The following is a 15,718-nucleotide window of genomic DNA, read 5'->3' as shown; positions in this document are numbered from 1 at the left end:
ACCCAAAACAATTAAGAAAATGGTAATAGGAACATACATATCGATAATTACCTTAAATGTGAATGGATTAAATGCTCTAACTAAAAGACACAGGCTTGCTGAATGGATACAAAAACAAGACCCATATATATGTTGTCTACAAGAGACCCACTTCAGACCTAGGGACACATACAGACCGAAAGTGAGGGGATGGAAAAAGATATTCCATGCAAATGGAAATCAAAAGAAAGCTGGAGTAGCAATACTCATATCAGATAAAATAGACTTTAAAATAAAGAATGTTACAAGAGACAAGGAAGGACACTACATAATGATCAAGGGATCAATCCAAGAAGAAGATATAACAATTATAAATATATATGCACCCAACATAGGAGCACCTCAATACATAAGGCAACTGCTAACAGCTATGAAAGAGGAAATCAACAGTAACACAACAATAGTGGGGGACTTTTAACACCTCACTTAACACCAATCGACAGATCATCCAAACAGAAAATTAATAAGGAAACACAAGCTGTAAATGACACAACAGACCAGATAGATTTAATTGATATTTATAGGACATTCCATCCAAAAACAGCAGATTACACTTTCTTCTCAAGTGCGCACAGAACATTCTCCAGGATAGATCATACCTTGGGTCACAAATTAAGCCTCAGTAAATTTAAGAAAATTGAAATAATATCAAGCATCTTTTCTGACCACAAGGCTATGAGATTAGAAATCAATTACAGGGAAAAAAACGTAAAAAACAAACACATGGAGGCTAAAGAGTACATTACTAAATAACCAAGAGATCACTGAAGAAATCAAAGAGGAAATCAAAAAATACCTAGAGAAAAATGATAATGAAAACACGACGATTCAAAACCTATGGGATGCAGCAAAAGCCGTTCTAAGAGGGAAGTTTATAGCTATACAAGCCTACCTCAAGAAACAAGAAAAATCTCAAAGAAACAACCTAACCTTACACCTAAGGGAACTAGAGAAAGAAGAACAAACAAAACCAAAGTTAGCAAAAGGAAAGAAATCATAAAAATCAGAGCAGAAATAAATGAAATAGAAACAAAGAAAGCAATAACAAAGATCAATAAAACTAAAAGCTGGTTCTTTGAGAAGATAAACAAAATTGATAAACCATTAGCCAGACTCATCAAGAAAAAGAGGGAGAGGACTCAAATCAATAAAATTAGAAATGAAAAAGGAGAAGTTACAACAGACACTGCAGAAATACAAAGCATCCTAAGAGACTACTAGAAGCAACTCTATGCCAATAAAATGGACAACCTGAAAGAAATGGACAAATTCTTAGAAAAGTATAACCTTCCAAGACTGAACCAGGAAGAAGTAGAAAATATGAACAGACCAATGACAAGTAATGAAATTGAAACTGTGATTAAAAATCTTCCAACAAACAAAAGTTCAGGACCAGATGGCTTCACAAGTGAATTCTATCAAACATTTAGAGAAGAGCTAACACCCATCTTTCTCAAACTCTTCCAAAAAAATTGCAGAGGATAGAACACTCCCAAACTCATTCTATGAGGCCACCATCACCCTGATACCAAAACCAGCCAAAGATACTACAAAAAAAGAAAATTACAGACCAATATCACTGATGAATATAGATGCAAAAATCCTCAAAAAACTACTAGCAAACAGAATCCAACAACACATTAAAAGGATCATACACCAGGCTTCCCTGGTGGAGCAGTGGTTGAGAGTCCACCTGCCAATACAGGGGACACGGGTTTGTGCCCCGGTCCGGGAAGATCCCACATGCTGCGGAGTGGCTGGGCCCGTGAGCCATGGCTGCTGAGCCTGTGCGTCCAGAGCCTGTGCTCCGCAATGGGAGAGGCCACAACAGTGAGAGGCCCGCGTACCGCAAAAAAAAAAAAAAAAAAAAGGATCATACACCATGATCAAGTGGGATTTATCCCAGGGATGCAAGGATTCTTCAATATACACAAATCAATCAGTGTGCTACACCATATTAATAAATTGTAGAATAAAAACTATATAATCATCTCAATAGATACAGAAAAAGCTTTTGACAGAATTCAATACCCATTCATGATAAAAACTCTCCAGAAGGTGGGCAGAGAGGGAACCTATCTCAACATAGTAAAGGCCATATACTACAAACCCACAGCAAATATTATTCTCAATGATGAAAAACTGAAAGCATTTCCTCTAAGATCAGGAACAAGACAGGATGTCCACTCTCACCACTGTTATTCAACATAGTTTTGGAAGTCCTAGCCGCAGCAATCAGAGAAGAAAAAGAAAAGGAACACAAATTGGAAAAGAAGAAGTAAAACTGTCACTGTTTGCAGATGACATGATACTATACATAGAGAATCCTAAAGATGCCACCAGAAAACTACTAGAGCTAATCAATGAATTTGGTAAAGTTGCAGGACACAAAATTAATGCACAGAAATCTCTTGCATTCCTATACACTAATGATGAAAAATCTGAAAGAGAAATTAAGGAAACACTCCCATTTACCACTGCAACAAAAAGAATAAAATACCTAGGAATAAACCTACCTAGGGAGACAAAAGACCTGTATGCATAAAACTATAAGACACTGTTGAAAGAAATTAAAGATGATACCAACAGATAGAGAGATATACCATGTTCTTGGATTGGAAGAATCAATATTGTGAAAATGACTATACTACCCAAAGCAATCTACAGATTCATTGCAAGCCCTATCAAATTACCAATGTCACTTTTTACAGAACTAGAAAAAAAAAATCTTAAAATTTGTAGAGACACAAAAGACCCCGAATCGCCAAAGCAGTCTTGAGGGAAAAAAACGGAGCTGGAGGAATCGGACTCCCTGACTTCAGACTATACTACAAAGCTACAAAAATCAAGACAATATTGGTACTGGCACAAAAACAGAAATATAGATCAATGGGACAGGATAGAAAGCCCAGAGATAAACCCACACACCTATGGTCAACTAATCTATGACTAAGGAGGCAAGGAGATACAATGGAGAAAAGACAGTCTCTTCAATAAGTGGTGCTGGGAAAACTGGACAGCTACCTGTAAAAGAATGAAATTAGAACACTCCCTAACACCATATACAAAAATAAACTCAAAATGGATTCGAGACCTAAATGTAAGAATGGACACTCTAAAACCCTTAGAGGAAAACAGGAAGAACAATCTTTGACATAAATCATAGCAAGATATTTTTTGATACACCTCCTAGGGTAATGGAAATAAAAACAAAAATAAACAAATGGGACCTAATGAAACTTCAAAGCTTTTGCACAGCAAAGGAAACCATAAACAAGACGAAAAGACAACCCTCAGAATGGGAGAAAATGTTTGCAAACGAATCTTAGGACCAAGGATTAATCTCCAAAATATATAAACAGCTCATGCAGCTCAATATTAAAAAAACAAACAACCCAATCCTAATATGGGCAGAAGACCTAAATGGACATCTCTCCAAAGAAGGCATACAGATGGCCAAGAAGCACATGAAAAGATGCTCAACATCACTAATTATTAGAGAAATGCAAATCAAAACTACAATGAGGTATCACCTCACACTGGTTAGAATGGGCATCATCAGAAAACCTACAAACCAAGAAATGCTGGAGAGGGTGTGGAGAAAAGGGAACCCTCTTGCACTGTTGGTGGGAATGTAAACTGATACAGCCACTATGGAGAACAGTATGGAGGTTCCTTAAAAAACTAAAAATAGAATTACCATATGACCCAGCAATCCCACTACTGGGCATATACCCAGAGAAAACCATAATTCAAAAAGACACATGCACCCCAATGTTCATTGCAGCACTATTTACAATAGCCAGGTCATAGAAGCAACTAAATGCCCATTGACAGATGAATGGATAAAGAAGATGTGGTACATATGTACAATGGAATATTACTCAGCCATAAAAAGGAACGAAATTGGGTCATTTGTAGAGACGTGGATGCATCTAGAGACTGTCATCCAGAGTGAAGTATGTCAGAAAGAGAGAAACAAGTAGGTGCATTTTGTTTCCTCCAGCCTAATAAGAATAACTATCCCCCCAGAACAGTTTTATGAATTGTTGGCTATACACTGTTGAATGAATCCAGTTTTTAAAAGGTCAGATATTGTGTTACCTGAGTGAGTCATCTAGAATCTGTTCTTCAACAGTTGAGAATTATTTTAAGATAAGATCAGTATTCCTTTTTAACTTAAGCATTATTTTGATCTTACAACCTCTGTGACTTTAACGAATAGTCATTTATTTGAAGTGACATTTTTCTGACGTTACGTTATTCTTGAACGCTAGATGGTGTGTTGGGACCCATACCCCGGGATGAAGAACAGCACCAAAACAAGAAGCTGCGTCTTGCAAACCACTAAGAAGTCTTGTGTAAACTAGGGTGAAGGCCTCAAGAATTTTTATTGCACTTTTAAAATCCAACCTTCTTAACTCAGAAAATAAGAATGGATTTTGGATATAATCGAAAAAAATTTTTAAAGAAAGCTAATTTATTACTAGCATATGAATGATATTAATGAGAATATTTTTATTTTAGATTTGTGTGTTTTCCAGAGTATAGTGGTGTGTTTTTTTATTACACTGAATGAGGTATCAATAATTTAACAAGACCCAGTTCAATCGGCCATACAGATTGATTTCTCCTTGTCTTAGCTTTACATTAACCAGTTTGAAAGGGGCTGGTTTATTGGATCACACATCTCAGCAAAGAATTACATACCTTTTCAGAAATATTAATTTTTAAAAATAAATTTATTTAATTTATTTATTATTTTTGGCTGCATTCGGTCTTCGTTGCTGCACGCGGGATCTCTCTAGTTGCGGCAAGCGGGGGCTACTTTTCGTTGCGGTGCGCAGGCTTCTCATTGCGGTGGCTTCTCTTGTTGTGGAGCAGGGGCTCTAGGCACGCGGGCTTCGGTACTTGTGGCTCGCAGGCTCTAGAGCGAAGGCTCAGTAGTTGTGGCACACGGGCTTAGTTGCTCTGCGGCATGTGGGATCTTCCCCAAGCAGGGCTTGAACCCATGTCCCCTGCATTGGCAGGCGGATTCTTAACCACTGCACTACTAGGGAAGCCCAGAAATATTAATTCTTTTGGATTATGAAGGTGATAATTAGTAAACTACTCCAGGAAAATAAACGGCAACCTGGCCATTTTTAAGTCAGTGTGTGGCTCACAAAAAGTTCCCATTTATACTCAAAGCTTTCTAATAATCAGAATTTACTTAATTAGGATTGAGTCATAAAAATGAAGTTGGTGGACCTGGTCTCCATTATAAAAGTACATTCCTAACAAGGTTATTAATTTTTCTTCAGTCTTTCGATATGTAGAAATCACGATCATTTGTTGGACTAGGGTGTTTTTATATCACTGATTTTGGGTAGCAAAAGGAAGAGAATATAATTCTGAGACAGTATTACTATTTGATATCACTGACTCTTTAAACCACTAACAACAAACTTCAAATTTGGTTATGATGTTAACAGAGAAGAAATATTTTAGTCTGGAATACTGAAACTAGCCTTTTTCAAGTTCCATTCATAAATGCTGCCCATTATTCCCTCCATATAATTAGCACAGAATGTCTCATGGCTTTGAATGGAAAGCCTTATAAAAACACTTGCAAACCTTAAGAATACTGAAAGTCTTGAAAGTAAACGTTATGGTCAGTTCAGTTATTTTCCAAATTGCTCTTCGTGAGTCCTCTCATTTTTATTTGCTGAGAAACTTTCAGAAAATTAGCCCGAGTCAGAGAGGGATTTGCATGGCCTGTGGCCTGCAGGCCTGGGGTGTGACATGCTGAGGAATGACTGCCCTGGTTATATGTGGGGAATCAGGTTCGCCTCTGCTGTTGCCCCCTTTCCAGGGCATCACATATCATCACAAGGCCTCCTATCAGTTTCTCAGAATTTTACACAGGACAGTCCACATGTTGACCGATGTCCCTGCTTGGACAGCAGCGTGCTTAGGTCCTCCGGGGGTTTAGTCATCATACCTGGCAGTTGAGAACTGCTGTAAACATTTCACCACAGATGTAGGACATAGAATAGAGAGGGATGGGAGGAAAGATGCCTTTAGAGGTAACTAAGGCTAATTTGAAAACCAGTGGTTAAGCTATTCTTTAACATTTATCGATATTAAATATTGAGATTTGCTTACATTATGCTTAAGTTCATCTTATATGATGTGTTGTTTTCAACTGATGTCAGCTACATCAACTATTTTGTAAATCAATGAGCAAATGTTTTGCCAGTTTTGTGGATTTATGTGTTGGACATAGTGGGGAATATCAGAAGGGAGAAACATACAAATGGGAAGAGCTATGATTAGGAAATGGAAAACTGGTTATTTCTGTAGCACTATTAAAATGGTCATGATAATGCCATATTTTCTTCTGTACAACTGGCCGGATTTCAACATTTATTGAGAGTTTACCATGTAGTACCAGAAGGAAAGCTCTTTGAGTGTAGGGATGTGTGTATGTGTGTATGTATGTGTGTGTGGGTGTGTGTGTGTGTGCGCGCGTGTGCACGCACGTGTGTATTTAAACTGCTGAATCCAGTACCTACAACAGTGTCTGGCACATAACAGGCATTCAATAAATATTTGTTGATTGACTGAATGACTGCTAGACTCTGGCTAGACCCTGTAGATGAGATGTGTAAGAAATGCGTCCTGACCTCAGGAAGCTCACAGTCTAGCGGAAGTTGCAGGCATGAAATCAAGCAATAGAGTGATTCTCAGAAGGGGGTCCCTGGACCAGCAGCATTAGCCTCGCCTGGGGACTCGTTAGAAGTGCAAGTTCTCAGGCCCACCCAAATCTACTGAGTCAGAAACTCTGGGGGCGGGGCCCAGCATTCCCTCCAGGTGATTCTGATGACCCTCAAGGTTGAGAACCGCCCTGTGGATGTAACTGTAGGAACAGTGGTGGCACAAAAGAGGACAAGCATACACTCTGGTGAGTCATGGAGAAAGGGTCTTGTAGAAGTGGAGGTCCTGAAGGGGCTACAGGGTGTTGCCAGGCAAACAGTGGGGGTGAGATGAACTTCTGGGAGAAAGTAATGGAGATAGATGGTCACACTGGGAAGCAGGAAAGGGAAGTGTCAGGGACTCGCACAAAGATTGCTGAGCTGTACCAAGAGCGCCCTGGGGTAGCCCCCTGCCTCAAATCTAGGAATTCACAGTCAAGAGGGTTCATCCCTTAGCGTGAGAAATCAAAATTTGCACTTAAAAATACATCATCCTTAATTTCAAAGATGGGGAGGATAATAGTGAATTCATAATTTGAAAAAAAGAGCTCTGCATTTGTTTACTGCCAAGTGACAATATAATATGCCACCTGGAGGCGGGGTGAGTATGGGCCTGGCTCGCCACCCAGCTGTCAGGTAGAGTGCGTGCAGGTTTACATGTACTGTTTCATTGCATCACTGCCAAAGCTTTTTCTTTTATTCAGCTTTTCTATGGGTTTCTCTTCCTCAGTTACTTATTGAGTTTGAGAATATACCTTCTCTCATAAATCTTCCTCGTTTTATGTGTGAACAGTTCAGCTTTAAGATCTGCCACAACAATCTGCTTTTGACCCACTTCAGAGCAATTTTTTGAAGTTCTGGTATTGCCAATAGTGGCCACTTGGCATTTAGCTGAGGCTATTACTGTTGCTTTTTAGGATTAAGCAACAGTTTAGAACATTCATTTCATGTGTAATATTCTTCAGGGTTTTTTTTTTTTTTGCTATCATTTAAAATTATAACATTTCTGATATACAAGAAAAGTTAAAAGCCCCATTAATCAGTATCAGTTGAAAATGAGACCCATTTAAAATGGAATACCCTTTAGAACCTTGTCCATAAAAATGTATTTACTCTATTCAATGAACTGCATTCAAATAGAGTCAGATTTCAAAGGAACTCAGATCTCATCTGTTTAGAATACTCCTTTATAGTTCTGGAAACAGAAGCATCCAGAAGGTGAATGATTTCTTCAAGTCTAGTTCAGAATGTCACAAGGGCCTAAATCAGTATCAGGATTTTTTGGTCCATTTTCAGTTTTGCTTTTAATGTAAGTGCACATTTGTCCTGTACATGTTGACATGTTGGCTGATTTTAACATGTATATGACAGTAATAAAAGACTTCCATTACTATAAATTATTTTTTAGTAAAATTACACCTACACATTTTAAATGAGCAAATAGTCCTATAAACCTTATTTTGAAACAGTAAGTCTCACGCTGTCCTCTGTATCACCCCACCCCAGAGGCCACCAGGCCCAATTATTTTAGCTGAATTATTTTGTATTTATTTCCAAATCTCCAAATCACATGTTCCTTACTAGTGTTTCAGTTTTAGGTATTTTCTTTTGAATTACCATTATGAAAGAGCTTTCTTTCACCTCACTCTCTCCACCCACTTCCATCTTTCCATCCTCCCCACATTCTTTTATTTTGGTGGCATCAATATTCATTGTCTGGTATTATGACTATGTAAATGCTACTCACAGGTTTGTCATGTTGTGTACTGTGATTACTTTCCCTTTCCTTATAAAATTTATTTTTCTGAATTTAAAATTTGACTTTTTTTGAAGGGGGGGAGCTTGGTTTTCTGTATTTTATTGCTTACCTGTAGCCAAACTCTTCTCCCAGTTGTGTGACCAACTCTTCTCCCAGTTGTGTGACCTTCTCTCAGTATGTTGAAGCACATTGAGTGTCCTAAAAAGCTCTTCTTATTGAAGAAATCCCTCCTAGAGCCTCTGACCACCTCTAGCCTGGGCTAATTGGTCACTAGACCTTCTGCATTGCTGGCTTCCTGGGGTCTTCCTCCACAGCTCTGCTGGAGGGAGCTGGGGGGCATTCTTCACCCTCTCCTTGAATTGGAACACCTGTTTCCTGGGATCCAGTCTTTTTCTCAGTTTGGTGGGCATATCTTTCAGAAGGGCTCTGAGAAAAGGGTACATGGTGGTGGGATGACTGTCAGACAAGACTACTGTTGGGGAACATTTTCGATGCTATGAGTATCTGCAGATGTCTTTATTCTACCCTCAATTTAATTGATAGTTTGTTGGGTGTAGAATTCTAGATTGGGAATAACTTCCCCTCAGAATTTTGAAGGCATTGTTTCATGATCCTAGTTACACTACTAGAATAAGTTTCAAGGTTTGAGTTGTCAATCAGACTCACAGGAATCAATGAAGGGGGACTTCCCTGGTGGTGCAGTGGTTAAGAATCTGCCTGCCAATGCAGGGGACAGTTCGAGCCCTGGTCCGGGAAGATCCCACATTCTGCGGAGCAACTAAGCCCACGCCACAACTACTGAGCCTGCGCTCTAGAGCCCGCGAGCCACAACTACTGAAGCCCGTGCGCCTAGAGCCCGTGCTCCGCAATAAGAGAAGCCACCGCAATGAGAAGCCTGCGCACCGCAACAGAGAGTAGCCCCCGCTCGCTGCAACTAGAGAAAAGCCTGCGTGCAGCAACAAAGACCCAATGCAGCCAAAAATAAAAATAAATAAATTTATAAAAAAAGAATCAACAAGGGTTACTTGGCAGCAGATGCTTAGAACAATGTAGAACACAGCACAGCCTCATGCACCACAGCAGCCTCCCGAGACCTCACATTCACAGGCACAGCTTCCAAAATGCCACCATTGAGTCCTCTTTTCTCTTTGTCCTATAAGTTTATGTTTAAAACACAACTCCTTTACTTTCATTTTATGATTTGGGGGGAGAAAAAAGAGGTAAATTAATGTTTGTTCACTTCCATTTTTGTATTTTCTGTAATGTTTTGGCTTTAAGCATGAAATTCCTTTCCCACAGTCATTTTAAACATTTTTATTAATATATTTAGTATAAATAGCCACCCCCTAATATCATTATGTATCTTTTCCTTGGGGATAAGCCCCAAAGATATTGTGTCAGAGGAGCATGTGTTCTGCTTAGGGCTATTTTTAAGACTTGATGCAGATGAGGAATACCTGAAAACTACGGATTTTCTAAGACACAACCTTTGGGGATAGAGAATTAAATCTTGTTCAACATCATAGCATTTGGGTGTCTTTCTATTTGTTATTTCTGATTGTATATTTTAAAAGGCTTGAAAATAGAAACACTTTACCAGGCTAACCATGTATTTTGGTTCTTGTTTAACTCTCATCTCTGCTGGAATTGGTCCACTAGGTGGCTTCAGGCTCAAGTTTATTTGCAAACCATATATCTGATAAAGAGTTAATACCCCAAATATACAAAGAACTCATAAAAATCAACATTACAAAGCACCCAGTTAAAAAAAATGGGCAGACATCTGAATAGACAATTTTCCAAAGAAAACATACAGATGACCAACAGGTACATGAAAAGATGCTCAGCACCACCAATCATCAGGGAAACCCCAATGAGAACCACGATGAGATATCATCTCACAGCTGTCAGAATATTCTGTTATCACAAAGACAGCAACGAATGTTGACAATGATGTATAGAAAAGGTAACCATTGTGCACTGTTGGTGGGAAGTAAATTGGTGCAGCCACTATGGAAAAAAAGTATGGCTATTTCTCAAAAAAAATTAAAAATAGATCTACCATATGTTCCAGCAATTCCAATTCTGGGTATTAAGCAAAAACACTAATTGGAAAATATATATGCACCACTACATTCACTGCAGCATTATTTATAATAGCCAACCCAATTGCCCATCAATTAATGGATAAAGAAGTTACACACACACACACACACACACAATAACTGTATGATTTCAATTATTTGTGTAATCTAAAAAACGAAGCAAATGAACATATAACAAAACAGAAACAGATTTGTAAATACAGAGGAAAAAACAAGTGGTTGCCGGGGGGGGGGGGGGTGGGAGGAGGAAAGAAATAGGGGAAGGAGATCAAGAGGTACAAACTTCCAGATGCAAATAAGAAACAGTCTTGGGTATGAGATTTGGGAAATACAGTCAGTAACTATGTAATGTCTTTGTATGGTGACATATCATAAACAGACTTACTGTGTTGATCATTTTGAAATGTATAGAAATATCAAATCACTATGTTGGGCAACTGGAACTACCAGTGTTGTAGGTCAATTATAGTTCAAAACCAAACTCACAGGAAAAGAGATTTGTCCTTACCAGAGGCAGTGTGCGCGTGGAGAAGGAATTGGACGAAGGCAGCCAAAAGTTACAAACTTCCAGTTACAAGATAAATAAGTACTAGGGATGTAATGTACAACATGATAAATTTAATTAACACTGCTGTATGTTATATATGAAAGTTGTTAAGAGAGTACATCCTAAGAGTTATCACAAACTTTTTTGCTATTTCTTTAATTTTGTATCTATATGAGATGAATGTTCACTAAACTGATTGTGATAATCATTTCATGATGTCTGTATGTCAAATCATTATGCTGTATACCTTAAACTTGGGTACAGTGCTGTATGTCGATTATATCTCAATAAAACTTAAATAAATAAATGAATAACACATTAATAAACCTAACTTAGGAAAAAACTTTATAGCAAGATTAAGTGAATCCTATGCCAGGACTCCAATGTTTTGGTTGTTAGGAAGTATATTAATATAACTAATCAGCTTACAAATTCAGGAAAGGCATGTGACCAACTTGATAGATGCAAATAAAGTAGCATGGTAGAATATTACAGGTAAAAATTATAGAAATAAAGAAGATATTAATGCATATGTACTCAAAGAAATGTCACATACCCACAACACTAGTTCACCTATAGAGAAATAATAGATTAATTTCCTCTAATTGTGAGATCACTAGGAGACATGAACACCTAACTTACTTAACACTTTGAGGTATTAGTAAAAAAAAATACCACTGGAAAAGAAGGATTAAAATTATCTCCATTTGCAGAGCATATGGATATATATCTAGTAAGCCCAAAGAACAACTGGAAATTTGTTACAGAAAATAAGACAATAAAATATTTTAAAAACTATAACATAAGCATGTAGTACGCAGTTCATATAGACACATCGCAAGCAGTTACCAGGTATGTTAAAAGGGAGGCTGCAATTTTTAAAGTATAAAATAAAAATAAGAACACATGAAAAGCCTACATGAATAAAATTATCATGAACTCCTTATATAGATAATACAGATTCGAAGAAAAGGAAAAATCGATTTCCTTAAATATAATAAGAAATCATACATAGAGAAAAATATACCAATATGCATATGTGTATGTATATATTTGTGTGTATATGTGTATGTGTATACATATATATACACACACACACAAGTGTTTTTCTGGGGACAGATAATTTATTTACATAAAATGAGAATATAAAATGTACATAAAATAGAGTTATTTTATGAAATAAAAGATTAGTTATTAACTTAAATATATTTTACATGCAAGATACTTTATATATGTTTCATGGAAACTACAAAGAAAAAAATCTATTGTAGTTACACAAAAGATTAATCCTTTTTCTTTAAAAAGAATTAATTCATATCACATCAAAAAAAATACAAAGAAACTACAACAACAACAATAACAGAAAATAATGAAAGTCCTTATCAACAATTAAACATTAACAGATGAAATTCTCCAATTAAATGACACAAAGTGGTTGAATTAATTTAAAAAAAGAACCTACAGGGAATTCCCTGGTGGTCTAGTGGTTTCACTGCCGGGGACCTGGGTTCAATCCCTGGTCGGGGAACAGGGATCCTGCAGGCAGCATGGCGTGGCCAAAATAAAAAATAATTTTAAAAAGAACCTACAATATGCTCTCTACAAGAGATTCAATTTAACTTTAAGGACATATATAGGTTAAAGTGAGAGGATGTAAAAATATATTCCATGCAAATGGCAACCCCAAAGAGAGCAGGAGTACCTATACTTAGATAATACATATTTTCAATCAAAATCAGTCACGAGACAATGTTACTATACAGTGATAAAGGAGTCAAATTATCAAGAGAATATTACAAGTATAAATATGCACCCAACACTGGAACATGTAGACATTTAAAGCAAATATTAACAAAACTACATACAGAAAAAGCAATAAAGTAACAGGGTACTTCAATACCCCATTTGTAAATGTGGATAGATCATCCAGGCAGAAAATTCATGAGAAAACATTGACCTGCACAACACTTTAGAAAAGTAAACCTAACGGAAATATACAGAACATGCCATCCAAGGGCACCAGAAAACACAGTCTTTTCAAGGGCACATAAAACATTCCCAGGGATATGTCATTCCTGGGCCAAAAAGCCAACTTTAACACATTTAAGACTAAAATCTTATCTCAAATCTTTCCAACCACAATGATATGGAGCTAGAAATCAATAGGAGAAAAGTCTGGAAATTTTACAAATACATGGAAATTAAACAACACATTCCTGAATAACCAGTGGGTCAAAGTAGAAATCGAAAGAGAAATTAGACAGTATCTTGAAAAAATATAAATACAAAATATCACAATTTAGGGAATACATCAACAGTAGTTCTTATGTGCCTACATTTTAAAAAATGAAAGTTTTCAAAAACAACCTAACTTTGCACATCAAGAAAGTAGGAAAATAAAGAATTAAGCACAAGATTAGAAGAAAGGAAAGAGCAAAGATTAGAGGATAAACAATGGATAAAGAGACTAGAAAAAAAAATCAAGCTACGAGTTGGTTTTAAAAAATAAAGCAAACTGACAAACTTTTAACTAGACTAACCAAGGAAAAAAGAGAAGTCAAAAAATCTGATAAATGGAAGAGGAGACATCAAAGAAATACAAAGGACCATAAGAGTATATTATTAACAATTACATACCAACAAATTAGATAAATTATAATAAATTCCCAAAGCATGAATCTACCAAGACTGAATCATGAAGAGAAAGTCTGAACAGACCAATAATAAATGAGGACATTGAAACAACAAACATAAACCTCCCGACAAAGAAAAGCCCAAGACCAGATGGTTTCACTGGTGAATTCTACCAAACATTAAAAAACTGGACTTCTCCAGTGGCGTAGTGGTTAAGAGTCCGCCTGCCAATGCAGGGGACACGGGTTCAAGCCGTGGTCCAGGAAGATCCCACAAGCCGTGGAGCAACTAAGCCCATGCACCACAACTACTGAGCCTGAACTCTAGAGCCGGAGAGCCACAACTACTGAAGCCCGCGCACCTAGAGCCTGTGCTCCACAACAAGAGAAGCCACTGCAGTGAGAAGCCCACGCACCACAACAACGAGTAGCCCCCGTTCGCTGCAACTGGAGAAAGCCTGCGTGCAGCAACGAAGACCCAATGCAACTAAAAATAAATTTAAAAAAATAAAATAAAAAATTTAAATTTATAAAAAAATCATTCTCAATGATTTCTCAATTTCATTCTCAAAATCATTCTCAATTCACCAATCATTCTCAAACTCTTCCAAAAAAATTGAGGGAAGACTCCCAAGCTCATTTTATGAGTTCAGCATTACTCTGACACCAAAGCCAGATAAGGAACACTACAAGAAAATAAATTTAGGGGCTTCCCTGGTGGCGCAGTGGTTGAGAGTCCGCCTGCCGATGCAGGGGACACGGGTTCGTGCCCTGGTCCGGGAAGATCCCACATGCCGCGGAGCGGCTAGGCCCGTGAGCTATGGCCGCTGAGCCTGCGCGTCTGGAGCCTGTGCTCCGCAACGGGAGAGGTCACAACAGTGAGAGGCCCGCGTACCGCAAAATAAATAAATAAATCTATAGGCTGATATTCCTGATGAACATAAATGCAAAAATTCTCAGCAAAAGTCTAAATAAATCAATAAGGGTGATACACATTGCTAAAAGAATGAATATATGATCCTTTCAATAGATGCAGAAAAAGCAATTGACAAAATTCAAAACATTTTTATGACAAAAGCTCTCAAAAAATTGGGAACAGAAGAAGCATGCCTCAAAATAAGACCATATAATACACATCCACAACTAACCTTGTACTGTACCTTGTAACCCTGAATGGTGAAAAATTCAAAGCTTTTCCTTTTTAATCAGGAACAAGATAAAGGGTATCCACCCTCACTACTCTTATTAAAGACAGTACTGAAGTCCTAAGCAGAGCAATATGACACAAAAATAAGAAATAAAAAGGCATTCAAAATGGATAGGGAAAAGTAAAGCTTCCTCTGTTTTCAGAAGCATGATCTTATATACGACCTCTCCTCTCCCCCAATATGGTGAAAATAAATTCAATAAAGTTGCAGGACATAGAACCAACATACAAAAGCCAGTTGCATTATATGCAACAGTAACAAAATATTTGAAAGAAATAAAATAATTCCATTTACAAGTAATTGTTGTCCTCGACCACCCTAAGGGTCCCCGGGCGTCTGTGACAGCACGGGTCCGACCTCTTTAGTCGGCTGAGGCACCCATCCCCCGTCCCCTCCCCCGGTACTTTATCTAATAGCGGAAGGAGCGCAGAGGCACGTGGCTAAATCAGGAAACCTGCGAGCGTGTGGATGAGTTTTACGCCCGAGAGCGCGAGAGGCAATTAAACATTATTGGAACCCACTGTAAGCGCCGGGAGGGGAGGTTAGGAGGCGGAGTCCCGCCGCAGCGGGTCCCGCCCCAGGACCCCGCACAGACACGCCCCCGCCCCTTCCCCGCCGTCAGGAGGAGAGGCTCTGCACCTCCCCCTCCCCGATTCCCCTCAGGACGCTCAGGTTTCCACCCCCACCCCG

The 15,718-nt window shown here is 38.1% G+C and overlaps 1 protein-coding gene across 2 annotated transcripts in view; it reads left to right on the top strand.

The window, feature by feature from the left end:
- The window catches only part of CDADC1 (cytidine and dCMP deaminase domain containing 1), a 45,314-nt gene extending 34,454 nt beyond the window's left edge, over positions 1–10,860 (top strand). For both annotated transcript variants that reach the window (XM_030882315.2, XM_030882314.2), the window contains one exon: positions 4,317–10,860. In XM_030882315.2, the coding sequence (XP_030738175.1) occupies positions 4,317–4,390 (74 nt within the window). In that variant the 3' untranslated portion in view covers positions 4,391–10,860. The remainder of the gene's footprint in view (positions 1–4,316) is intronic.
- Positions 10,861–15,718: the final 4,858 nt, after the last annotated feature.

Source organism: Globicephala melas, chromosome 18 (assembly GCF_963455315.2).
Source record: "Globicephala melas chromosome 18, mGloMel1.2, whole genome shotgun sequence".
NCBI classification, from domain to species: Eukaryota; Metazoa; Chordata; class Mammalia; order Artiodactyla; family Delphinidae; genus Globicephala; species Globicephala melas.
Note: the sequence above shows the minus strand (reverse complement) of the source record. Positions and strands in the feature narration are given on the sequence as shown.